Below are 24,716 nucleotides of genomic sequence, written 5' to 3'. Positions count from 1 at the left end.
TGTGGAAAAATAACTCCTGGTGGAGGGCAGGTGATGGAGCATCCTGTGAAGTGCTGGGCAGCCATGCACCAACGCAGGCCAGGTGCCAGGAACAGCTGCTCTAGAGGTTCCCTGTACATGTGACACACTGGAACTAAGAACTCACCAATTACTGTGGCACAGAGGGCAGGGTTTCACAGTTTACTCCAGCTTTTCCCTAAAATTTCACATGCCTTCCCCACACCTGGTAAGCTGCTGTCTCTTCACAGAGCTTCTGGTCACAGGATTTGGGAAAAGGTTAAGAGAAGCTGTTGGTCTCAAAAGCTTCAAGAGACACTGAAAGTTTTGCTCAGGGTGGAGTTTCTTTCGGTGCCAACACATCCTGCTTGGACAGAGTCTGCACAGCTGGAACTTGTGAAATTAGGATCAAGGTTCATTTACTTTGAAGAACAATCTGGGAATGAGGCTTTGTTTCTGTTGTCAAACAGCACATCAAACCCAAGTGACAATTACTTGTTCCCAAGTTCCTTTGATCAAGGGCACAGCAGGAACATTGCTACCCCCTATAAAAAAATTGCTTACAGATTAAGTTGCTCGAGGCACCACTGGCTGCAATCAGTGCTTCCCTGAGACAAGAACAGCCCAAGTGGGAGCCTCCAAGTGCCCAGCACAGATCAGCACTCTCCAACTGGTGAGTCTTCACCTTTGTTTTTCTCCCAAGCCAAAACCCCGCTCAGCAAAGGTCAAGTCAGCAGCAAGGGCATCAGACAGATGCTCTGTGATCAAGGAAACCCAGTGGAGGATGGATTCTGCATCAGTTCAGCAAGGAGAAACAGAGGGGCAGGGTCAGGGTTAGGGTCAGGGTCAGCCTCATCCCTGTGGTTGCACAGCCCCAGAAGTCACTGAGTCACAATTGTGCCTCAATGCAGTGCTGGTGTGTTCTGAGAACCCACCAGGAATTATAAAGCATTCCAGTTTCCATGATGCCACCAGCACCTCAAGAGACCTTCAAATAACCAGACAGAAGCTGACAATGTTTTCTCTTTTTTTTTTTTTTTTTATAAAAAAGAAAACCTAAACCCAAATCCAAGCTATTCTCACCAAGTGCCCCTTCCTGAGCCGTATTGCAGCGCCTTCCCCATGGAACACCACAAGCTCCAAGCATGAACTGACAAGCAACTCATTTCCATTCCAGCAAGGAAGAATAATGTAGAACTCAAGAAAACAGTGAACCTCTTTGGTATATAACAACAAAGTTATACCACACAGCTCAGTGGGAACCATTTCCAAATGGTTACTATAAAAGAGCGTTAGCTAGCCCAACTCTTCTCGTGGTTGGAGATTTCCTTAGAAGCATCTCCTACTTGCCCTAACATCACAGCTTTTGCCCAAAAGAGCAGGGAAGGACCTCAGGGACTAAAGCCCTTAGCAAGCCTGGCAGCTGTGGCTCTTTCACAACCCAAAATCCTGGGATCTCTGCAAGACAGAGGCAGCCTGGCAGGATAGGAAGCAGCGTGATTTGGAAGCAGGAAGAAGGAACAGAGCTGGCAGCAGGAGGCAGCAGCTGGAGCAGTGACACTGCACCCACAGCAGCATCCAAGGGACGAGGAGAGGGCCCAGAGGTGCTCAGATCCAGCGGCACAAGGGGAGCAGCAGAACCCTCCCTGCAGACCCCAAGGCCTAGAGAGAAGTGAGCGGTGCCATGCTGCACTCTGGCACTTTGAGGGCAGAGCTGGAGGCTGCTCCCTCGGCCACCCCAGTGCCAGCTCAGGGAGTTTGGCCCGAGGAGATTAAAGTCGTGTCACCGGGCTGACGAGGTCAGAAAGCTTTAAAATCGAATTATGCAACAGGAACAATCTGCTGCCTAGCACCTTCCCCGCCCAGGGCCAGGAGGGCAGTGCTGTTTTCTGGTAGAATCAGTTCCAGAGGCATTCCAAGACAATTCAGCTGCTGCAGGCAGGATTCATTCTCTTTAGGGTCGCTACAGGCTAAGTTATCTGGAAGATCCCTGAATGTGCAATGAAGGACTGATCTCAAGGAGGAGGAACGAGCTTCTGATCTGTGAGTGACCCAGCAGGCTGCCCAAAGCTGCAGCCCTCCACCAGCTCCTCCTGGATGGCCAGGAAATACCAACAGGCACCTCCCATTGCCGGTGCCACACGGGCACTGGGCGCAGCAGGAGCCGGGCGTCTGCTCAGCCAGCCTGGTTTGTGCCCATGTTACAGTTCCAATTTGACTCCTTTAATAAAAGGGAGACCTGATGGCACCTTCCTTTTGTACTCCAGGTACTCTTCTCCAAAGAAGTGAATGAGTGTGATCTCCTCCTCCTCGATCCGCTCCCTGAAGAAGCGCCAGGACGCCAGCGCGTAGCCCACCACGCAGATGGGATTGCAGAGCAACACCTGCAACAGACGCTGCTGGTGAGCACCCCCTCGAGAACACAAGGCCCCACAGCTCATCCCCCTCCAGTAACATTGATACAGAAAAAGAAAATACCCCAACACTTCTGTGAAAATCCACAAGCACTAGTTTCTCCCCAGAATGAAGAAAGCAGCGCACACGCAGCACTGGCTTCGCTGCCCCAGCTCTCAAAAGCTCCATGTGCCACCTTTATGGGCTCTCTCCAGAGAAACACAAGCCAATGCCAGTACCCAGCCAGCCACAAGAGCACACAGCTACAGCAGCACTGAGCTAAGGCTCGGCCACAGCTGGCCAGAGCTGACCCTCTAGTCAGGGAGTTTCCTTGCCCTCAAGCACAGGACTGGTGGTTGGCAGGAGCCAGGTTGAGTCTGACCACTCACAGAAGGCATTTTGACCACAGGGATACAGAAAGCCCTGCATACCGGCTTTAGACCAGCAGCAAAGCACACCTCGAGCCTCCAAGGGGGTTGTGAGTCAAAACCCCAGCTCCACCACCTCTCCTTACTGCACAGAGAAAATTAAGGGAACAAGATCTTCCCAAAGATGCCACGGGGCAGAGAGCTCAGGAATTCCAGAGTTCCTGCGTGCCAGTGGGAGGCAGCAGAATCCAGGCCCAGTCTGTACCCCATCACAGCAAAGACTGGGGTTGTGACAGGAAAGGATCTGAGCACTCTGAATACAGTACCTGTGTTCCAATACTCCAGTAAAACCATCCCACGTAGGAGGGGTGCCGGAACCACCCGTACACCCCACTTGTCACCAAAGTGTGGGTGTCAGATTTCTCGTTCTGAACGATGTGGTTGAAGTTGGAGCCCGCTGTAAGCATGGCTGCCTTCCTCAGGCAGTCCCCGAAGATCACCATCAGCAGCCCCACGGTGCTCAGCCAGGTGATCTGCTTCAGCTCTGCATGGACAGGGAGGGGCACAACAGGTTTGCACAGGTCTCCAGGGGGCTGCTCAGTGAGTGGGCTTTGCCCCCATCTCAAAGCAAAATGTGTGACAGCAGCAGCCATGCACTGCCATCCTGTGCCAAACAGATAAAACCAGCAACCCTTGCTTGGTGTTAGCATGGATTAGTCCGTGAGGGGCAGATGTAGAGGCTGAGCAAAGCCAACACAAAGCACAGCCAAGGACATGCTCAGGCTGCTACAAAACAAAGGGGAACAGTTTCCCTCTCCCAAGGATAAACAGATGAGCACAGCCAGTTTGCCCCAGACTGGGCAACCAGCAACAGATTTGATGACTTGATTTTATTCCTGTCAAAAGGCGACACCCAGGTGTACCTGACACATCATTCTTGCACCACCAAGGCAGGAAAGGGCTGAAGACCCCCTGGCCTGGCATTCAGAGTGAGGGGGGGCTCCCCCCTGCCCTCCCAAGATCCAACCCAAGAGGCTTTGAGCACTGAGGGATTATGACTCTGGCAAAGCTGCTGCAGGGTTGTCACAGGGCAGCAAGCTGAGGGTCACCTGCACTTTGCTACAAGACAGATGGACCCCAGGCAAGCCACGTGCAGCTAGGCAGAGACAGGCAGGGACAGGGTGGCCGACCTGGGAAGAAGAGCTTCTCCAGCGTGAACTCCACCCAGGAGGACAGGGCAGCCAGGTTGTACTCGAAGCTGTGGTTGAGTAGGAAGGAGTCCAGCGAGAGGCTGCGCGGGTTGTTGATGGCTGTCACCAGATACTCCGAGTAGTGAAAGAGGGACAGGGAGCACATGTACCTGCGGCGGGAGGGAGGGCAGGTTCAGTAGGGCCGGGGGCACCGTGCCCGCCCGGCTGCCCGGCCCGGCCCGGCCCTTACCATCCGAAGTGGCGCCAGGCGGAGCGGCCGGCGCTCAGCAGCAGCCCGCAGCCGAAGGCGAAGCCCAAGAAACAGGCCCGGACGGCGATCTGCAAGCACAGGGAGGGGAGAACGCGCTGCCGCCGCCGCTCCCCGGGCCCGGGGTATCCCTACCGGCGCACCCCGGGACCGGGACCCTCCACAGCCGCCGCCCGCCGGGGCCACCCCCGTACCTTGTAGAGCGGCCGCGGGTAGATGAGCAGCAGCGCCGCGTTCACGCCCGCCACGTGCAGGGCGAGAGCCAGGCGGCCGCGCAGGCCGGGAGCGGCCAGCAGGGAGGGGGACGAGCCGAGCAGCAGCGGCAGGGCCGCCACCGAGGCGCCGAGCAGGAAGGAGCAGAGGCTGGCGCGGCCCTCCCGGCCCAGCCGCCCCCTCCGCGCCACCGCCGCCGCCATCATGGCGGCCCCGCCCCGCCCGCGTCGCCCGGGAAACGGCCCCGCCGCTCTCGCGAGAGCCCCGCCCCGCGCAGCCGCGGCGGCAGCGGAGCGGCGCCGCTCTCGCGAGAGTTGCGCGGTAGTGCCGGTGCTGAGGGACGCGCCCGGGCCGCGGCTGCCGGGGCCGGTTCGGGTTCGGTCACGGAGCCGGCTCGGGTTCGGTCGGGGTTCGGGACCTTTTCCATCATCCTGTCCCATCGCCCGCCCGGCACCGGCACTGTAATCCCTAAACCCATCCGTCAGCGGCAGGTGCAGATGCCGCAGAACACCTCCAGACATGGTGACTCCATCCCTTCCTGCTGCCCTGAGCACACGAACAGGGAACACATTTGCTGATCCCTGTTCTGAATATTCACTCTGTCAGCCTAAAACCATTACCCTCTGTCATCGCGCTGCACGCACCCCTGCAGAGACCAGCCCCACCGCACTAGAACCTCCTGTCAGGCAGTTTATTGTTTAATATCCCAAACCGGGTACTCATTCCAGCAGGAACTCTTCTGAGGGCCCCGTTAAAACAACCAGACTTCCTTAAAAACAAGGCTGGGAACGCCTGGCGCCACTTGGGGAGCGCGGGCGGATCTGGGGGAGGGAGGAAAAGCACAATTGTTTGAAATAAAAGTGTCAGCCATTCATTCCAGTCAATGAAACAGATTTTATTTATGCCACAGGATTCCTTAAATAACTTAGATGCGCACAGAGAACTACCTAGAGATGTCACAGACATTCAGTGCGGCCCCGGCGCGGCACAGCACGTACGAAAGCTTTGGTGTGCACGGTAGGACAAACCAGCGAGTCGAACACAGCAGCACAAAGACTCGCGGCCTCACGCGCCCCTCGAGCCACCACACGCCTCCAGCCTGGCTCTGACACAGGCAGGAACGTCACCAGCGGGGATCAAACAGCAATAATGGCTCTGGAGGCAGATGGTGAGTGCCTGGGAAGACTCCTGGGGGCTTGAGCCACCTGAAGCACGAGGTCTGCGGTGCTGAGCCCATCAGCAGCGAAGCGGTGGAGCTGGCAGCAGGCTGGGGCGGGCGGAGGCACGGGGCTGGCGCGGGCCGGACACAAAACGAACGGGAACAACCTGTATGCTTGGCGGGCACTGCTGCCACCCAGGTCACTGCTGGGCAGCCTGCTGCTGCATCTGCGCCTGCCTCTTGGCTTTGGTCTGCAGGTACCTGCCCTTCCCTTCCTCGAAGCGACGCTTCTCATCCTCCGTCTCCGTCTGGGGTCACAGAAAGAGTGCAAAGCTGCGGTGTCAGTGCGCTGCAAGTATGTGTGGGAGGGAAACACGCCTCCCCTCACACTTCTGTGAGGTGCTGCTCTCTGTCAAACACACATGACAGCCAGCATGCCCTGCATTAAGCAGGAGACCTGTGCCACATCAAATATTAAGCAGCACCCCCAGTCAGGAGCACCCCGTCAGCAAAGCCCTGCCAGGATTAGGGGAGATGATATAGGCAGGAGGCTGGAATGGGGACACCATGGGGAGCAGCTATTAGGGATGTGGGGGCCTCCGTTGCCACTCAGGGTCCCCTGGTGCAGGGCGTGCATGCAGCCTGTCCTCAACAATGAGAAAGGAGAAAATCCCCAATCTCCACACTGGCAATTTTCTAAAGAAATAAAAATTAAAAACAAAAACAATCAAAACCCAAAACAAAAACACTACACGCCAAAACCCCAAACAAAACAAACAAACCAAACAAAACAAAAACAAAAAATAAAACAAGCAAAACCCACTGAAGCCTGTCCCAGGAAGTCTCGTTCGTGCTTGTATTTTTCTGCTGAGTAACTCAAAGGAAGAGGATTTCTTGGGCTGGGGTCTGCTGTAGGAGGAGCAGGAGAGGTGATGGCCCTGCTGGGTCCAATCCAGAGAGAAAAGCTCTTACCAGCAGCTGCGGGACGGGCAGGGGCTTCCCCTCCTTGCTCAGGGACACGTAGGTGAAGAAGGCGCTGACGGCACGGTACCGCTCCCGGGGCTCATCCACAAACGGGTCAGCATCCACAAAGACCTCGATTTCCATGGACTTATTGCTAGTGAATGTCATACGTCCTGAGACAGTGATGACACAGCCTGTGAAACAGAGAGGGGCTAGTGAAGGGAGCAAGGAGCCCTGCGTGTTTTATGCTTAAGCTGTGTCTTGAGCAGAGCACAGGATTAATCAAACAGGGTCTAATTTTCTCTGCCAGCATGTCCTGAGAGTGCATCCAAGGGAGTCAGGGTGTGGCAACACAGCAGATCACAGTGTCTGCCACCACCCTTGGTACCTTTTTTGATCTTCTCGTGGAAGTTGATGGCATCCACCGAGGCAGTGACGATGTTGGTCTTGCAGTGGCGGGCAGCCACAATCCCAGCAACCTCATCCATGAGCTTCATGGTGACACCTGTGAGGGCAAGCAGAGGGTCCTGTCTCAGGAAGGTCAGTGGGATTTCAGGAAAACCATGCAAAGGTCAGTAAGGCCTTAGCATGGCCAAAGCTATGCTGGGGAGTTGGACCAGAGACTAAGTCCCAATTTCAGGAAAATCCAGTACAAGGGCTCCTGTCAATAGCAGGGCAGTATCCTCACAGACCTGTGATTAAGGTCAGCTCTGTTTCTCCCAAATTTCTCTGAGCAAAGTTGACCCTTGCAAGGTAAGATCAGTCCCACAAACCTTGAAACAGCTCTGACCATGTTCGTTTTGTTTGTTTAAGGATTAGGTATGTGTTGTCCCAACTCTCAGTAAACACACCTCTCCCAGGGCTTGCACCACATGTGCCAGCCCTGCAGGTGATGGGCGCTGCCAGCCAAGAGGAAATTACTTCAGGCAACAGCAGTCACACGCTGCGTGTTTGTACTCCAGGATTTGCAATCCCACAGGCGATGACAAAACTGTAGGATTTACAGTTCGAGTACATGAGCTTTTGGGGCACAGAAAAAGATGAAACTTTTGTCTCAGCTAAAGCAACTCTGACCTTGACAGTCAATGCAAAGGGGCCTGTGTGCCTCCAGAGGCAGAGCCCACCAAAAACAGAGTCACTCTCCAACCACGCTTTGCTCCAGGGAAAAGCCACCTGGAGCTGAAGCCCGGGTGCTGTGCAGGGCAGTGCTCACTCACCTCCATGCACAAAGCCCAGCAGTGTGCAGTCTGACGGGCCCACCAGGTGGATCAGGCTGGACTGGCTGTAGCCAACGGTGTGTGGCTCTGGTTAGAGAGCAAAGCAAGGTGAGAGCTACTCAGCTGGCACCCATACACCACCATACACCCCTGCCTTAAGTTGTCCAAAGGAAGAAAACATGGGGCTGGCTTGTGCACAGCTGAACTATGTGGAAACCAGTGGTTAAACCAGGCTGGAGAAGTTCCAAGAGCATAGACTGTTCATCACCTGACGGGCTGCTGCCTCCCTCTAATCTCCACCCATCCACTTTATCCTAGCTCAGCTCATTTCTTTCTTTTCAAGCTTTCAAAGAGCATGTAAGCAAACAGGAGTGAACTGGGTCACACTGCTGTCTGCTTCCCCCCTCAGCTGAACCTCCCAGACCCTGCTGCATAGAGCCCCTGTTTTCCCCTTGGTGGGAAGACTTTCACCCCCATGCCCCCAGCTCTGGCACATCCTGGTGACCTCTGTCCCACCACACCCTCCAGGTGACAGGAGTCACACCCTCAAACACCCAGCAGAGGAAATCCTCTCTCAGAAATGGCTGTGTTTCCTATCTGATGAGAGATGTTAAAGAAGCTCAAAGAAAGGAAAAAAGCAGCCCAGTCCCACTGAGGGTCACCACCCATGGAGCAGTGCCTGCTGAACCTTACCTTTTGTCTGCCTGTCTGTGAGCAGGAAGGACAGAGGAGAAAAAAGCATTTGAGCAACTTTCATCCCCCATCACCTCCCCCCAACATTTCTCATGTGCCACATCTCCACCTCTGCCTGAAGACCACAGCCAAGCCTAGAGGCCACCCTTGCCCAGCACTTGCATTTACCCCTTGCTGAGCAAAACCAGCTGTAGCTGCACACAAGCACACAAGGATACAGGAACAGGGTTTTGGTAGAGGGGATCTCATGCACCAGCCCCTTCAGGGTACCACAGGTATCCACTCAGCTCCCCCTCCACTCACACACTGCTGCTCCAAAATCCCATCCCCATCCCTGGTGTGATGTTTCAGAATGCACACTCACACCTACAGGGCCCTGGGGACCAGTCTGGTCTCCCAGTACTGCTGGGCAATTTGCACTGGGTACACACTGCCTGTGTTACCTGGGTTGATGACAGGTAAGATCACATCACCATTTCTCTGCTTCGTTTCCAGCCGATCCAGCTTTTGCTCCTCATAACGCTTCTTCCCCTCATCCTCCTGCTCCTTCCTCGCATACTGGAATAGAAGGCTGGTAAGAAGGGGATTGGCACAGCCACTGGCACAGCTGGGAGTGCCAACAGGGCCAGGTTAGTGCCATTTCACAGGGAGGACAAATTCCAGGTCGGGGGGACCCAAGTGAGCTGTCCTACCTGGATGGGGGGAACCTCAACGACCTTATTCACGTTCTTCAGGGACAGCGGCACATACCACAGTGTCGCCTTGTTCGTCACCCTCTTTGCCCCTGGAGGAGAAGGGGGCAGCAGGTGATGGTGCCAAGGCTAGCAGCGCTGTACCTGCCACCAGTTTGGCGTCGGGCACATACTGGCAATGCCACTGGCATTGGTGGCCCCTTGCCCTGCTGGCTCCTACCAGGCTTTAGCTCTTAGCGGATGTGACAATGTGCTTTTGGGAAGATGTCCCAGCAAGCAGAACTGGTTGTCACAGCAACAGCAGGAAAAGGGACTTTTTCAGGCCAAAGGCAGCCACAGGCAGCAAATCAGGCAGGAAGAGCTACGAACAGATTTTGCTGTTTTTCACTACAATGGAGCCGTAAATCCCAGGGAGCCAGCTTGGCCTCCCTCCCGAGCACCAGCCCTCCCTCCACTCCCAGCTCTGTCAATAAACACACCAGATCCCCTCTCTGCCGAATGTGGTGGAGCAGAGGATGGGGTCACCACTGCAAGCTCTTGGCTCAACACTGTTATTCCCGGTATTCTGGAACACACCCACCAGCAGCCACCCACCTGTCAAAATGTTTTCAGACATGACGTTGACCTGAACCTCCACGGAGTGCCGGGAGGTGTAGGTGATCTCGGCACTGACGTTGGCCACCTCGCCAATGCACATCGGCGACAGGAAGTCCGTCCGCTCCACCCGTGCCAGTGCAGCCACACAGGGCTCCTGGGGACGGTGAGACAGCCAAGCTAGTGATCACAGCCATGCCACGGGACCACAGCCGGCAGCTTCCTGACACCAGCCAAACCTGCCATGCCATGTGCAGCTCGGATACTGCAACCGCCACCTTATCAGCCGCTGGCTGTGCTTCCTTCCCCATCTGTAACCAACACCGGGGCTGCCCCAACTTGCCTTTCTCAGGAGTTAAAAAATTAACAGCAATAAGGAGCAATAATGTTTCTGCTAGTAAACCAAAATTTCAGCAGAATTCTTCCAGCTACTGGGACCTGGCTGCAGCCAGAGACACTAGTGGTATGCCTGCAGGAGGAAATACTCCCAGTGAGACACGGCAGGGAGTGAAAGGTCACCGTGCCAGAGGCTGGCAGACACACCGGTACCTACTCACCCCGGCCTGGGAATTGCAGTGGCGGGTGCTGATGATGGCTCCTGCCTCCTCGATCATCTTCAGGATGGTTCCCCCGTGGACATTCCCCGCGATGTTGGCATCGTCTGGGCGCATAATCCTGCCGAAGGAGGCACATGAGAGCTCACAACCCCTGCCGCGCCCCGAGCCCAGCCCCGGTGCGGCTGCCCGGAGGCAGCATATCGCCCACCGGCTGAGCTGCCGGGACATCGCTGCTCGCATGCGGCTTCCTGTGAGCGGCGATGGAAACCGCCAGCAGCGGAAGGAAGCAGGGCGCCTCTGCCGGGGCACCCCGCGTCTCACCAGGGCCCCACCCCGCCGGGCTCCGGGGCGGCGCACACCGAGCCGGGCCCGTGCCGGTGCCCCACGCGGCTTCCCGGCAGCAGCCGCGCTTTCCGCCAACGGCGAATAACGGCCCGGGGGGCACCGAGGCAGCGGCTGCGCGGTGGCACGGACAGGATCGGCTGCTTCAGCGCGGCCGCGCCCAGGAGCCGCGGGGACACAGGCGGGAGAGCCGCGCCCGGGAGAGCCGCGCCCGGGAGAGCCGCGGCAGCGCTGCCGGCTGCCAGCCCCCGCAGCACGGAGCACGGGCGCGGCGCTGCTGCGCTCTGCCCGCGGTCGGTGTCACTGACAGCATGACTAAAGCGGGCGGCGCCGCCGCTGCCGGCAGCAGGGCGGGCAGGCAGCATCTCGGTTGCAGACCGGCACCCGCCCGCGGCCCCCAGCACGCCCGCCTCCCTGCCCAGCCCTGTCCGGGTCCCCCACCGCGGCGGGGCCGTACCTGGACACCTGGATGGCGGCCGGGCTAGGGCCCGCGGCCCCCGGCTCCGACATGGCGGCACCGGCGCCCCGCCCGCAGCGGCGCTGCGGCACCGCCGCCTTGGCCCCCCCCCGCCGCGCCCCCGGCCCCGCCGCGCCCCGGCACGCCCCCGCCGCGCCGCGCCATTGGCGGACAGCGCGCGGGGCGGAGCGGGGAGCCGGGCGGCTCCGGGGCTGCCCGCGGACTCGTGTGAGCCCACCGGGACTGGGGTCCGGGGCTGCCCGCGGACTCGTGTGAGCCCACCGGGACCGGGGTCCCCCCTGCCAGCTCGGGGACTCGTGGGGAGCCAGCGGCTTAGGGTCGGCACAGGCAGCCCCGTTCCCGGTGCGTTCCCGGCGCCGTCGGCTCTCCCCGGTTGTAACACAGTTCCCGTGGGCGCTCCGGGGTTTTGGGTCGGGTGGTGGCGACAGTCCCGAGCAGGCAGTGACAGCTCGCAGTGGAGCGCACGCAGGGTCCGGAGGGGGTTCAGGTCGCGCCCGGGGGACACGAGGTGCCAGGAGCCACGGCAGTCACGGCTTCACCGACCGCGAGCTCTCGGCTCTCGTCGGTCCAAGCGAGGCGGCGAGTCTCCGTGAGGGACCGGAGGGTCTGCGGGCAGACGGAGCCGCCCGCGGGCGCAGCGGGCTGGAAATGCCGGAGCTGTTACTTTGCACAGCTCGGCAGAGGCAGGACGGGGCCGGAGTCGGGGTGCCTGCCGCGCAACGCCCGGTGGGGACAGGGCGCTCCCGCTGTCCATGCCGCTACCGGCTTTATAAACCGCGGCGGGGCAGGGCGGGAGGGCCGGGCAGGGAGGGCGGGGGACAGGCAGGGAAGGAGGCGGGCAGGGCGGCCTTGCCTTGTCCTCGGTGCTGATCGAGAAGCACCTCCGCTGTCCGCGGTCCTGACGGAGGGTCTCCCCGCCCGTCCGCCCGCGCCGCCCGCTGCCGCGCCAGCGATTCATAAAACGACTTCTCCTAATGGCGGCCGGGACCCGACCGCTGCAAGGCTGGGTGGATACCAAAGCGGACCGTGCCCGACTGCCGGCACCCCGCGGCCGGCTGAAGCGGGCCAGCCGTCCGTCCAGAGCCCCCCGTTCTGCCTGCGCTGCTAGGACCGGCAGCGCACGGCCGGGGTGCCGGAGGAGCCCTCTTGCCTGGGCGGGCGGCGGGAGGGGACACCCGTGGGGCCGCGGACAGGCAGCCGCGAGCGGTCCGTTTTGGAGTCCACCCGGACTTGCACCGGTGCCGGTCCTGGTGCCGTTCGCCACTCGGCAAAGCGCGGCTGCCCCAGCAGGGGCCGGGGGGAGCGGTGCGGGGGTCCCGAGCGGCGGGCAATCGCCGCGCCGTCGGGCGGGGCGGGCGGAGGGGCGGCCCCGGGGGAGGGAGAGGAGGAGCCGGCGGGGCCGGGGGGCGGCGGGGCGGGAGCGCCGCACAGTGCCAAGCGGCGGCCGGGGCCGCCGGGGCCGGGGCCGCCGCCGGGGCCGCTGGGGCCGGGGCCGCCGCCGGGATGGCGCTGGAGCGGGCGCTGCAGGCGGCGCGACAGGGCGACGTGGAGGCGCTGCGGGGGCTGCGGGCGGCCGGGCTACTGCGGCCGGGGCTGCGGGACGCCCTGGGCGCGACCCCCGCGCACCACGCTGCCCGTGCCGGTCGCCTCGCCTGCCTCCGGTACCTGGCGGCCGAGGCCGCGATCCGCGGGGACGCGCGGGCGCGGAACGGGGCCACGCCGGCCCACGACGCCGCCGCCACCGGCAACCTCGCCTGTCTCCAGTGGCTGCTCACGCAGGGGGGCTGCGGCGTGCAGGTGCGAGCGGGGGCGCGGGGGGCGGAGGAGGGTCCCTCGGTGGCGCGGGCGGCCGGGGAGGCGTTCCGCGGTCCCGTGTGGGTGGCTGTGGCCGCGGGGAGACGGTCACGCGTGGTGCTTCCAACCCTGCCGACGGCGAGCCAGGGTCTGTCCTAGCCGGCACGGGCAGGGCTCTGCCGTGTACAGCGGCCGGTGTCCGACGGACCCGGAGAGTCCCCGGCATCCCGGAGGGGTTCGGCCGCGAGGGCAGCACATATTGCCCGGGGCTGCCGCCCCCTCCCGGGGTTACACAACGGCGGGACCGCGGCGGTAAGCGGCTTGCCCCGGGGCCGGCCGAGAGTTAAAGACATGTGACGGCCGAAGGAAGAGGAGGCGGCGGGCTTGGGAGAGGAGATTAATCGGGAAGGAAGGGGTCAGCACGCATCGGCGACCTCCTGGCCAGGGGCCAGCGCTACCCGCGCCCCACCGAGCGCGGAGGGCGGACGGGCCGGCGGCACAGCGGGGCTCGGCGGCAAGTTCGCGGTTAGGGGCTGCGCGGCCGGTAGAACAAGGAGGGCATTGTGCTGCACTCACTGTGTGCGGACGCAGGCCCTTGACGGAGGCAGACACGCTGGTCCCACGGTGGCTCCGATGCTCTGTGCTCCTGCTCCAGCCCCGCTCCGAACGGACAGGAACTCCACCCTGGCCGCCCCACCCGCCTGGCACCAGCTCCGGGCTGGGGGATGCCCCTGCGGTCCCCAACCCCCTTGCCGGAAGGGCTTGGTGCCTGGCACTGACAGCCGTCCCACTTCCTCCTGCAGGACACAGACAACTCCGGTGCCACCATCCTACACCTGGCAGCCCGCTTCGGTCACCATGAGGTGATCGACTGGCTCCTCCGCTTTGGAGGCAGCGACCCCACGGCAGCCACCAACACGGGAGCGCTGCCCGTCCACTACGCCGCGGTGAAAGGGGATTTCCCTTCCCTGCGACTCCTCTTGGGACACTGCCCCAGGTAACGGCCCCCACTGCTGGCAGCGAGGCAGGGCCTGCCGGAAGGTTGGCACCCACCAGCAGGAGAGGGGTTAGTGGGAGAACAGAGTGCCCGCTGTGGCCCCAACCCTCCCTCCAGCCACTGGGCAAGGTGCCAGCCCTGGGGACGAATGCTGCAGCCACCCTGATCCCCCAGCTCCAAGGGCAACGCGGCCGCGTTATCAGGCTGGGCAGCCAGCTGCACCTTCTTTATGGCCCAGAAAGAAAGGGAGAGGAGGAGAGGGGCGAGCGCTGGCAGAAATATTGTCACTGGCCGCTGAGTCGGCTCCTGGCGCGGGGCGATAACACAGCCGCCTTTGTCCGCCCGCTGTTATGTAAATGGATTAGGCTGACCGCCGAGGAGAGGCTGCTCCCCGCGCCGGAGACGACCTTTCCGCTTGCCCAGGTCCGTGGGCATTGCTGGGCATGGCAGCCTCTCCCAGGCGGCTCCGTGGCGGCAGCATCCCCGCTTTTCCTCCTGAGCGGTACCTGGGGCCGGGCTGGTCCCCCGGTTAGGTGGCACAGCAGCCCACAGGGCCCGCGATGCCGGGCCTCGCCACGAGGCTGCAGCAGGTGATTAGGTGGCCGCTAATCCGATTTCCTGTGGTGGGCAGAGGCCACTAGAAATAACCCACAGACCCAGCCAAAGCGGAGCCGGGGGGATGCGCTGTTGCTCCACATTGTCCCTGGAAGGCTCCAGGGTTGTGGGTGGGAAGGGTTGCACAGCTCTCCCACATCCAGGGAGTCCTGAGGCAGCGGGATGTGAACCAGCACTCGGCACCCTTCTGTCTCTGGGTGCCACAAAACCAGAGCCCTGCATCTTCTCCTCCAGGCAGGGTCACAGAGATCCCTGGATCCCATGGCACTTACTGGCCAGAGCTGTCCCAGCCCCAGTTCTTTATCTCCTTGCCCCAGGTGTGCCAGCTTAGCCCTGAGCACTTCTGGGATTAACCCCTGGAGCCCAAGCCCAGCCCCAAACCGGTCACTGCTCCTGCTCGACGCCCACTGTGTCAGTCCAGGTGTGGCAGGGCGCTCGCATTGCCTTTCCCGCTGCTTGCCGGGGGTTGTTCCGCTGCTGTCACCGCCTTCCCCCTGAATTATTTAGGGCTGGCCCTGCTCCCAGCCCCGCGCCTGCCCGGAGGCTCCGTTACAGCTGCGAAATCCAATCCCGGTGCCGCTGCGGGATGCTCCCAGCCCACCTTCGCATCGCCCCCGGCAGCCGGTGGCCCAGCATGGGGTCTCAGCCATCTGCCAAAGCAGTTTAGCGGTGGTGCCCGAGTGGCTTAACCCCTTCCCAATTACTGAGAAATGGGAATCAGGGACTGACCCTGTGCCCGTGCTCCCGCTGTCTCCTTCACCCCAATCTGCAGCTGCCCCAAGCCCCATCCCCAGCTCGGGGAGCACCCAGGGCTGTGCCAGCCTGGCACTGCTGGACCACGGGGCTGGCACTCGGTGGCACGGCACGCAAGGCACAGCGGGAAGGGAGTGCTGGCCACAGCCCGTCTCACAGTTACAGGGATCAATTATTTAGGGCCTGCGATCGTTGCGATAACAGAGCAGAGTATTTATTGCTCTTCCTTTTTTAAATATTCAGCAGGGTTTTTTTTTATGGAGCACTTAATAAAACAGCTTCCTGTGGGGTCGGGAGGCAGGACGCGGGAGGTGGGATCAGAATATGGGTCTATGGAGGATGTGGAGTAAAAGATGTGGGATTCAGGATTTGGGTTGCACAATTTGGAATATACAATTCAGGATGAGAGACACAAGGATGTCAAGGCCTTTTGGGGCAGCGAGTGGACACCAGCACCCAGCAGCTGGGCCGGGCAGCACCATGGTGCAGGTTGGCCTTTCCCCGCCGGCTCCACGGCCAGTGCTGTGTAAGCAGCTTACTTTAAAATACGACTAAATTGCAGTGTCCAAAAACAGCCGGACGAAGGAGCTTAGCCTAAGCAGGCTGATTAACTTAGTGACCTCCCAATGCAGCTGCAGCCACCGCAGCAGCACAGGGACCTATGGGAAGCCATGGGGTGGACAGCTCCCAGCCTTGGCACTGCCCTGCCTGCCCACAGCTGTCTCCCCTGCACCTGCCCATGTTCCTTGTGTCCCACAAGCCCCCATGTCCTTGTATCCTGCCCGCCCCTTGTCCCAGCCTTGGCAGCAGCAGTGGCCACAGGTGACGGGCGCTGTGCCCCACTTGCAGTACGCTGAGTGCCCAGACCAAGACGGGGGCCACCCCGCTGTACCTCGCCTGCCAGGAAGGCCACCTGGAGATCATCCAGTACCTGGTGCAGGACTGTGGGGCTGACCCCCACGCGCGCGCTTACGACGGCATGACCCCCCTGCACGCTGCCGCCCAGATGGGCCACAACACTGTCATCGTGTGGCTGGTAAGCGCTGTCCGGGCATGGCACGGCATGGTGGCACAGTGCCGTGGCACAGCACAGGGCACAGAGTCCCAGTGCTCAGCCCACCTGCCCACACAGATGAGCTTCACGACGGTGAGCCTGTCGGAGCGGGATGCTGAAGGGGCCACAGCCATGCATTTCGCTGCCAGCCGTGGCCACGCCAAGGTGCTGAGCTGGCTGCTGCTGCACGGCGGGGAGATCACTGCCGACGGCTGGGGCGGCACGCCGCTGCATGATGCTGCTGAGAATGGCGAGCTGGAGGTGGGTGCTGGTGGCCAACAGGGTGTCAGGGCAAGGGGGGACCCTTCCTTCCAGCCCTGCCATGCACCCCCACTCTCCCCAGTGCTGCCAGATCCTGGTGGTGAACGGTGCCGACCTCAGCATCCGTGACCAGGATGGCTACACAGCAGCTGACCTCGCCGACTACAATGGCCACAGCCACTGCGCCCAGTACCTGCGCACCGTGGAGAACATGGTACAGGGATGAGGGCGTGGGGAGCACACGGGGATCAGCAGGGCCTCCCCACCTCTGCGCTGCTGCCTGACCCCTCGGCTGTGCCGGCAGAGCGTGGAGCACCGCGTGCTGTCAAGAGACCCCTCGGCAGATGGGGAATGCCGGCAGCCCGACTCGGGCATGTCATCGCCCAACACCACGGCGTCGGTGCCCCAGGCGCGCTTCGAGGTGGGCTCCCCTGCCAGCACCCTCTCCAACTACGACTCCTGCCACTCCAGCCAGTCCAGCACCGGGGAGAAGAGGGGCGGCCCCCCAGGGGTCCCCGCCGCCCGTGAGTGCGGGGCCAGGGGGCGCAGGGCGGGGGGTGCGGGTCCAGCCCCCCCTGACCCCCTGCCCTGCGCAGGGGTGCCTGAGCCGGCGCTGGCGGACATGCAGGCCTACATGGACATGCTGGACCCTGAGATGCGGCCACGGGGCCGGGGCCCAGCAGGCGAGGGTCCCCCGCCGCCACCACCCCCTGCCTTCCCCCCGCCGCCACCCCCACCCCCCTCCACCCGGCCACCCCCGCCACCCCCTGACTACCCTGCACCTGCGCCCCCCGCTGCCCCCCACACCGCTGACATCTACGTGCGGGCCAAGAACAACCTGCGGCATGTGGAGAGCCAGGCGCTGCGCCGAGAGGTACGGCCCCACGCACCGTGTCCCCCGCACCATGCCACAAACACAGCCAAAGGGACGTACCACCCGGGAGGGACATGCCACAGGGCACCCATCCATCTGAGCGCTTGTTGCCTGCACTGGGAGGGGACAATCCCAGCTGGAGGCCGCATGCCTGCAACGCTGGCATGCACTGGGGGGGATGGGGCTCAACCAGCAGTGAGGATGCAGCAAGCCGGGGTCAGTGATGCTCTGGTGGCTCCATGGCACTGGGTGGGCCATGCACTGCTGCACTGGCTGGGGCACCCGGCAGCACCACGCCATGGCAGCCGCGCCCATGCGGCCCGGCGATACCACAGGCACCATGCCGAGCTGGGCGTGGGCAGCTGCGCAGGCGGTAACCCGAGCGGCCGGCTCCGGTGTCGCCCGCGCCACAGGTGTCGGGTGGCACAGCCAGCGCTGCCAGGAGCTGAGAGGGCTCAGCCAGGCGTGCACAGGTAAGAGGGGTGCAGCCCTCCATGGCGGGCTGGGGGGGCATAAGGATGCAGTAGGTTTGGGGCCGCCCTGACCCCCCTACCATGGCTCTCGCCACCTCCCCGGGGACAGGATTCTGGGCATGGTCAGGACACTGGCAGAGCCCAATGCTCTAGGGGATGGGGCACATGGGATGGGGGTCTCAGCAGAGCAGTGTGAGCCAGGCACGTGGCGGGTTTGGGACCCCACAGTGCTCATTGTGCATGGCCTTGGCTCTTTATTGCTTACCGGAGCAATGGACTGCCTTGGGGAGGTGTGGGCGTGTGGCAGAGCGGTGCCACAGCGGTGTGGGTGCCCCATGAAATGGGGCTCAGCGGCACAGACCCTTGTGCCAGACCGGGGCTGGGACTGCCGGAGTGGGAGCCAGGCTTGGCACAATTCCCATGGCAGCTGCAGTAGGAAGCACTGAGCTGACGTTTGTTGACTTAGCTGGGGCTGGAGGTGGTGGCGGCGAGCAGCTGGGCTCACCGTAAAAATGCCATGGGTGGAGGTGGCATCGGGGAAAATGCAAATAGTGGGGCCCCAAGCAAGGGGAGCAGGGCTATGCCAAGATGGCACCCCAAACGCAGGCAGCAGGCACAGCCCCCTGCAGCGCAGCACTCGGCAGCACAGCTAGCAAAGCCGCTGTGGAATGCACCGGGGTGAGCTGAGGCTGCGCTGCTTGAGAGCCCTGTTCAGAGGGAGGTTTGGAAGCCGGCCCCAGCCCCGCGCGGGATAAGCTTCCTGTAATCCGCGGGGCTGGGGCTCGGCACTCCTGTTCCCAGGGGGTTATCCCGGGGGAGGCTTGGACAGGATCCTGGGCACAGGCTATGGGGTCACAGTGCCAGGCACTGATGCTGCACGCTGCCAACATGGCACGCAGCCCCTGGTAGAGCCGTTTGCCGAACAGACCCCAGGGCACGCACCCGTCGTCCATCCCAGCTCTGCATCTGCCCCAAGGCAAAGAGCTGGCACGGTCCTACTCCACTACAGCCCTGTGCCACGGTCACAGCCGGGCACGGTGGGGCTGAGGTGGGCTCCCCATTGCAGCTGGCATCGCGTGACAGCAGTCCCGAGGGCCTGCGCCGGGCCGACTCCAGCAGGCGGTCAAGGAATTTCGGCAAGCAGCCGAGCACCGGTGACTACTACAAGCACCTGGGGCACGTCGCGGCCGAGCAGCCAGGCCCCCAGCGAATGGCGCACACCGAGGAGGTGAGCCCTGCGCCGCGAGCCTGTGCGCAGCTCAGTGGCACGGGCACCGAGCAACGCCTGCCCATGCTCCCTTCCAGGCATCACCCATCTCGGCGGACACCATGAGCAATGGGGAGAGCAAGTCCGGTGCCGAGCTGCCCCCTCCACCGCCGCCCCCACCACTGCCCGACACCGCCTGCCCGACGCCCCCACCGCCGCCCCCGCTCGCCGAGACTCCCGCCGGCCCCCGCCGCTCCTCCTCCTCTACGGGAAGTAAGTGGCAGGGTGCGGGCTGGGCACGGGGAGCGATCCTGGGCACTGTCCCGTTGGCTGCACTGTGGCATTGACCTCCTTGGCTCGTCTCCTCCCGCGGCACTTGGGCCGCGCGGCTCCTGACAGCCTCTCTGTCCTTCTCTCCTCCGGTGTCGGCGCGGGGGCTCCCACGCCCGCTCGCCCCTGCCTGCTCTCACTGCTGGCCGCTTCTCTTCTCTCTTGTCTCGCGGTGGCCAAATCCTTCCTCTGCCGCGCGCCCCGCGCCGCCTCTCTGCTTCTCTCCCTAGGAGGAAAGGCGCTCAGGCAGATGAAGAGTAAGTACCGCGGCCCCACGCTCCTCCCTGCTCGGGGGGTGCCCTGGCGCGGGGCACAGCCGGACAGGCCCTGTGCCGCACCCACGGGGCATCGATGGCATCGATGGTGACACCTGGGGGCTGCCACCTGCCCGCGGTGCCGGGCCCTCGGTGCTGCGCGTCGCCGGCGCCACGCTGGAGGCCGAGCGGCGGTGCGGGGGCTGCCGGAGGCGCCAGGGCAGGGCTGGCAGGGCCGGGCAGCAGCCGGGCCCCGCACACAGAGGGCCTTTGTTCGCGCTCAGCCGGCCGGCGTGACCCCGCCACGTGAGCGCACCGCCGCTCCCCGGCGCTGACTGCAGCCCGCGGGCTTGGCCGCTGCTCGGCGCCCGCTTTATTAGCGCCGGCTCCCGGCACCGGGGCTCAGCCGGCGCTGGATGGTAGCGCGAGCGGCCCGCTGGGCTCTCAGCACCCGCAGCCCTCTGGCTCCGACGTGGCGCGGCCGAGCGGGGCGAGCTGCGGGCGCTGGCCGCGGGGAGGGGGCTCTGCCTTGGCACGGTACCATGGGCCTTTAGGGACTCACGCATGGCTGGCACGGACGGTGGGTGCTCGCGAGGCGGGTGGCATGAGCGGTGGGGAAGAGCATCCCCGGGGTGTGGGTGCCACGCAGCCCTTTGGGCACCGGGCTGGCAGGGAGTCTGGCTCAGGGTGTCGGTGCATCGCTGCCGGGAGATGCCAGGGGAGTGTAGAGGACATCCTGCAGTGGCAGGGCTGCCACCGGCAACGGAGCCATCCCTCCAGAGGCACGCTTCTGTTGCAACATAGTGCCTCGGGGGCATGGAGTGGCATGCGGGGCTGGGGCCAGGCTGGGACCCTTGCAGCTGAGTGTTGGGGTGCTGGGGTGCTGCTGCTGCAGGGTGCCATGGACCCTGTAAGCTGCTGTTGGAGTGCTGCCCTTACAGATCTGTGGAGCGGGGGTGCCAGGCTGCTGAGTGCTGGGGGGTTGCTCCACTGGGGTCTGATGGACCCAGGAGTTTGGTGATGTGCTGTTCCTGTGGACTGCTGAGCTGGGTGTCCAGATGCTGCTTCAGGGGTGTTCCAGGGGCTCCTGGATGGCGCGGAGGGGGGCAGCCAGCCAGCCACCCCTTCACCCCCCTACCCTGCGAGCTGGTGGGGGATTCACAGGGGCAGGGAGATGGTGCTGCCGGGGTGCTTACTGCCCCTTCTGCCTCCCTTCAGGCACCAAGTCCTTCAACATGATGTCCCCCACCGGCGACAACTCGGAGCTGCTGGCCGAGATCAAAGCTGGGAAGAGCCTCAAGCCAACGCCACAGAGCAAAGGCTTCACCACTGTTTTCTCCGGCAGCGGCCAGGCAGGGGCCAACGTAGGTGGTGATGGGGGCCAGGGGAGCCGGTGGCGCGGCACGGCACGGCACGGCAAATGCCCACCGCCCTCCCTCCCTCCTTCCACAGGCAGAGTCGCCAGTGTCCTCCCCGTCACCCACCAGGACGCCCACCCCGCCGGCCACCCCCGAGGCTGCTGGGCCGCCACGCTGCCTGGCAGGGGGCTCTCCAGAGCCGGTGCTGAACGGGAGCTCACCGGTGCCGGCAGCGGGCGCTGGGGCAGCGGCGGAGGTGGAGGCGCTGGTGCCCAGCCAGGACGAGCACGGCCGGCCCATCCCCGAGTGGAAGCGGCAGGTGATGGTTCGCAAGCTGCAGCTCCGCATGCAGGAGGAAGAGGAGCAGCGGCGCAAGGTAGGGGGGTCCCTCGTGCTGCGGCGGCGAGCGCGGCGCGGGCACGGCCCAAGCAGCTCAGGACCTGGCGAGACGGCGCGCGTGGCATTGCCTCTGGCTCCTAACTGGGCTGGGGACCACCCTACCTGCATGCAGGGGCGTCACACCCCGGGGATGCCACACACGGCGGCAGTGGCACGAGGGGCGTGCGGCACGGCCTCAAGAGCCCCTTTGCCCTCTCTCCCGCCGCAGCCTGGGAACCGCTCGCCGCCCCTGTGCCGCGGGGGCGTACCGGGACCCGCCGGGCAGCCGATGCGGGAGGAGGACATGCAGCACCTGGAGAGGCAGCTGGGGAGCCTGCGGGTGATGCACGAGGCGGGGCAGCCGCTTCCAGGGCTGGAGGAGCTGCTGCCACTCGTGCCGCTCTCCGCCCCCCCGGCACCCCGGCGCTTCGCCCTCGCCCACCAGGACGCGCCTGCCCGCGGCAGCCAGTCCCCCCCGCTGCCGAGGAGCGCGGCCGCACCGCCGGCCACCCCGAGGGGCCGGGAGGGCCCTGGGGCGGGGGGAGCAGGGCGCGGCCCCGGTGCCCAGCACGACGCCCGGAGCGAGATCCTGGGCTGCGGTGTCTCTGTCCGCAGCCTCAAGGCCAACTACGAGGGGCCAGGGGGACCCCCCGCGCCTGCCCCCAGGGTCACTAAGCGCAAGCGGGTGCAGCCCCCTGGTAGCACCCGCCGGCCCATCCTGGAGGAGGAATACGGGGATGGGGCACTGCGGAGGAGCAGGCCAGCGCTGCCAGAACCCAGCAGCCCGCATGAGCGCACCAAGGGGTGCAAGGAGCGCGCAGTCTTCCTCTTCCTGGAGCACTGGAAGAAGCGGGCACTCTCGGCAGTGCCCGGGGAGGAGCGGCCGCGGCGGCCGGGGAGGCGGCGACCGGCAGCGGGGCGGCTGCTTGCCCGCTGGAGGAGCGTTGCCCGCCGGGTCCCAGGGCGTCAGATCCGGCGGCTGAGCCGCACCACGCTGCTGTACTGGCCCCAACACTTCCTGCCCTATGTCGGCGGCTCGCCCATGCCCCACGACAGCCTCTCGCTCGAGCTCTTCATGCTGGGCTACTTCCAGCTGCTGGAGATGCCCCTCAGCCCCGAGGAGCGGCGCTTCCGCCACCTCCTCTGCTACGAGATGTTTGACCGCCTGGGCAGCCACAGCTGGCACCGCGTCCGCCGTTTCCACCGCACCGTGCTGGAGCAGGTCGAGGCTGGCCACCGCCACTGGCTGGACGGCTTTGAGGACCTCGTGCAAGAGTTTTTTGGGGATGACCCTGTGGCAGCGGTAGAGAGCCTGGCAGAGCCCCCCACCGTGGCCCCGGAAGGGCAGGGGGCAGCAGTGCCAGTACCGGAGCTGGGAGAGTTCAGCGAGGAGGACGTCTGCCGCTTCATTGACCGCAGCTTCTCCTTCTGGAAGGAGAAGGAGGCAGAGATGTTCGACACTTGATTCCAACGGGATGCTGCAGGCTGTGCCAGTGGTGTGGCATGGGGCAGCAGCAAGCTCAGGGGACAGCAGTGGGCTGGTGCCGGGGTGCGCTCACCGGCCTCTGTGGCTCGTGGTGCAGCTGAGCTTGGCAGAAGCCTGGGCGCTGCTCTGCGCGGCCCCGGGCCGAGGTTGCAGTGTGTGCCGCTTGCCGTGGCTGTGTGTTGTGTGGGAGGCGCAGCGGCGGGGCTGCGCTCCCCTCTGGTGTGGCGTTTGCGGTGCCGGGGCAGTGTGGGCCCCCGCGTGTCGTGCAATAAAGCTGTGGTGTGCTGCAAGGGCTGGCCACGCCACGCGCTCCTTCCTCCTCCCGGCGCCGGCGGAAGGTGGGCACCGAGGTGGGCACCGTCGGCGAGCGGTTTGCCGGTGAACCCCGCCGGTACCGTGCCACGGAGGGCGCTGCCAGAGGGATGTGGCGCCGCGCCCCAGGATGATGCTGCGGCCCCACGGTGCCGGCAGTGAGGGCGGGCAGTGCCGGTAACTCGGCTGTCTGTTGCAGGAGAAGGAAGAGGAGGCGCGCCTGGCCAGCATGCCTGGCCTGGAGGAGGGACATCCTGCGCAAGAAGCTGGAGGAAGAGAGGTGAGCCAGGGTCGGGGGATGCCGCAGCAGCCGGTGACTCCCGCGGCTCTACTAACCCCACTCTTGCCTTTGCCTTCGCAGGGAGCAGAAACGGTGAGTGCAGCAAGCCCCTTCCCTGGGTGGGCGGGCACGGCGGCTCCCGCGGCTCTGGTGACCGCGGCGCCCTGTGCCCTCTGCTGCTGAGCAGGAAAGAGCAGGAGAAGCTGAAGCGGGAGGAGGAGGAGAAGGAGAAGGAGCAGTCGGAAAAGCTAAGGACTCTCGGGTACGATGAGACAAAGCTGGCGCCCTGGCAGCGACAGATCATCCTCAAGAAGGGGGACATAGCCAAGCACTAGCCACGCCACACCGCATCCTGGCTCTTCGCAGCAGGAGGAGACTGGCAGGTCCTCCCATGGACCGCGACACGCTTCGGCACCCTCCTCCTGCCGTGGATGGCCACATAGCCCAACCCAGAGAAGCCTCCCCCCACCGCCCCAGGCACCCGTAGCCCCCCCTACCCCCACATCCCGCTGCCGCCAGCCCACCGCTCCCCCGTGCTGCCCGTTGCAAAGCGAGCGTGGGACACGCGGCTCCCTGAGCCCCCCCGGCTCGGCCGCTGCGGCCGGGCTCACCGCACGCCCCGCTGGCACCACTCGCAGCGCGCTCGCCCTCACTACTGCCCCTCCAGAGCCGCTCAAGGCCAGCTCCCGGCTCAGCTCTGCCCAGACCGCCTGCCTTTCCAGCGATTAAAACGATAAACCCCGCCAGCAGTGCCCCGCGCCTTCCTGGGGCTCCCCACAGCACCTCCCACCCACGTCACGCTCGCCGACAGCGGTGCCCCCTCACCAACATCACCACAAGCACCCCGACACCCACACTGCCTGCATCTGTGCCAGCACCCACATTCCCCATCACCTGTGGTTGCCACGTCACCAGTGGCAGTCCTGGGGCCAGCAGTGCCCGGCTGACACAGCCCTCTGAAGAAGGGCCAGGGCTGGCGGATGGAGAACACACCATTTATTGGGGAGGGGGAAGGAGCGCCCGGCAGGGGCAGCCTTGAGAACTATCCCATGGGTTCGGGTGGGCTCGGTGCCCGCTCCTCCCGCGAGGGGCTGGGCAGCCGATGTGCTGGGGCATGGGGTCCTCCCCGGCCCTGGGGGCAGGAGGACATAAATAGAGGGAACAG

General features: G+C 63.8%; 3 protein-coding genes across 5 annotated transcripts; 1 reads left to right on the top strand and 2 right to left on the bottom strand.

Annotated features, from left to right (window-relative positions):
• Positions 1-1,064: 1,064 nt before the first annotated feature.
• On the bottom strand, positions 1,065-4,648 carry ICMT (isoprenylcysteine carboxyl methyltransferase). Its single transcript, XM_030963785.1, has 5 exons — positions 4,412-4,648; positions 4,200-4,288; positions 3,950-4,119; positions 3,086-3,303; positions 1,065-2,381 (listed from the first exon to the last, which is right to left on the bottom strand). The coding sequence occupies exons 1-5, from the start codon at positions 4,634-4,636 to the stop codon at positions 2,199-2,201; spliced, it is 885 nt and encodes a 294-aa protein (XP_030819645.1). The 5' UTR covers positions 4,637-4,648; the 3' UTR covers positions 1,065-2,198.
• A 656-nt stretch (positions 4,649-5,304) lies between these two features.
• ACOT7 (acyl-CoA thioesterase 7) lies at positions 5,305-11,205 on the bottom strand. Of its 3 annotated transcripts, XM_030963721.1 has the most exons (10): positions 11,105-11,205; positions 10,306-10,423; positions 9,749-9,905; positions 9,155-9,246; positions 8,906-9,020; positions 8,463-8,477; positions 7,770-7,856; positions 6,941-7,057; positions 6,562-6,746; positions 5,305-5,897 (listed from the first exon to the last, which is right to left on the bottom strand). In XM_030963721.1, the coding sequence occupies exons 1-10, from the start codon at positions 11,155-11,157 to the stop codon at positions 5,790-5,792; spliced, it is 1,047 nt and encodes a 348-aa protein (XP_030819581.1). In that variant the 5' UTR covers positions 11,158-11,205; the 3' UTR covers positions 5,305-5,789. The 3 variants fall into 3 exon arrangements, with proteins under 3 accessions (XP_030819581.1, XP_030819582.1, XP_030819580.1); XM_030963722.1 differs by lacking the exon at positions 8,463-8,477; XM_030963720.1 differs by lacking the exons at positions 8,463-8,477; positions 11,105-11,205 and having other exon boundaries at positions 10,306-10,560.
• Positions 11,206-12,628: 1,423 nt separating this feature from the next.
• ESPN (espin) lies at positions 12,629-24,288 on the top strand. Its single transcript, XM_030963853.1, is given in 16 exon segments — positions 12,629-12,922; positions 13,723-13,916; positions 16,134-16,320; positions 16,417-16,599; positions 16,682-16,813; positions 16,904-17,073; positions 17,149-17,473; positions 19,013-19,174; positions 19,252-19,426; positions 19,714-19,740; positions 20,956-21,101; positions 21,190-21,471; positions 23,471-23,506; positions 23,508-23,551; positions 23,633-23,644; positions 23,739-24,288. Coding segments are annotated over 16 exon segments (2,517 nt in total). The 3' UTR covers positions 23,887-24,288.
• The last annotated feature ends 428 nt before the right edge of the window (positions 24,289-24,716 follow it).

This window comes from Camarhynchus parvulus, chromosome 21 (assembly GCF_901933205.1).
Source record: "Camarhynchus parvulus chromosome 21, STF_HiC, whole genome shotgun sequence".
In the NCBI taxonomy this organism is placed as follows: Eukaryota; Metazoa; Chordata; class Aves; order Passeriformes; family Thraupidae; genus Camarhynchus; species Camarhynchus parvulus.
This window is presented reverse-complemented; position numbering and strand designations above follow the sequence as displayed.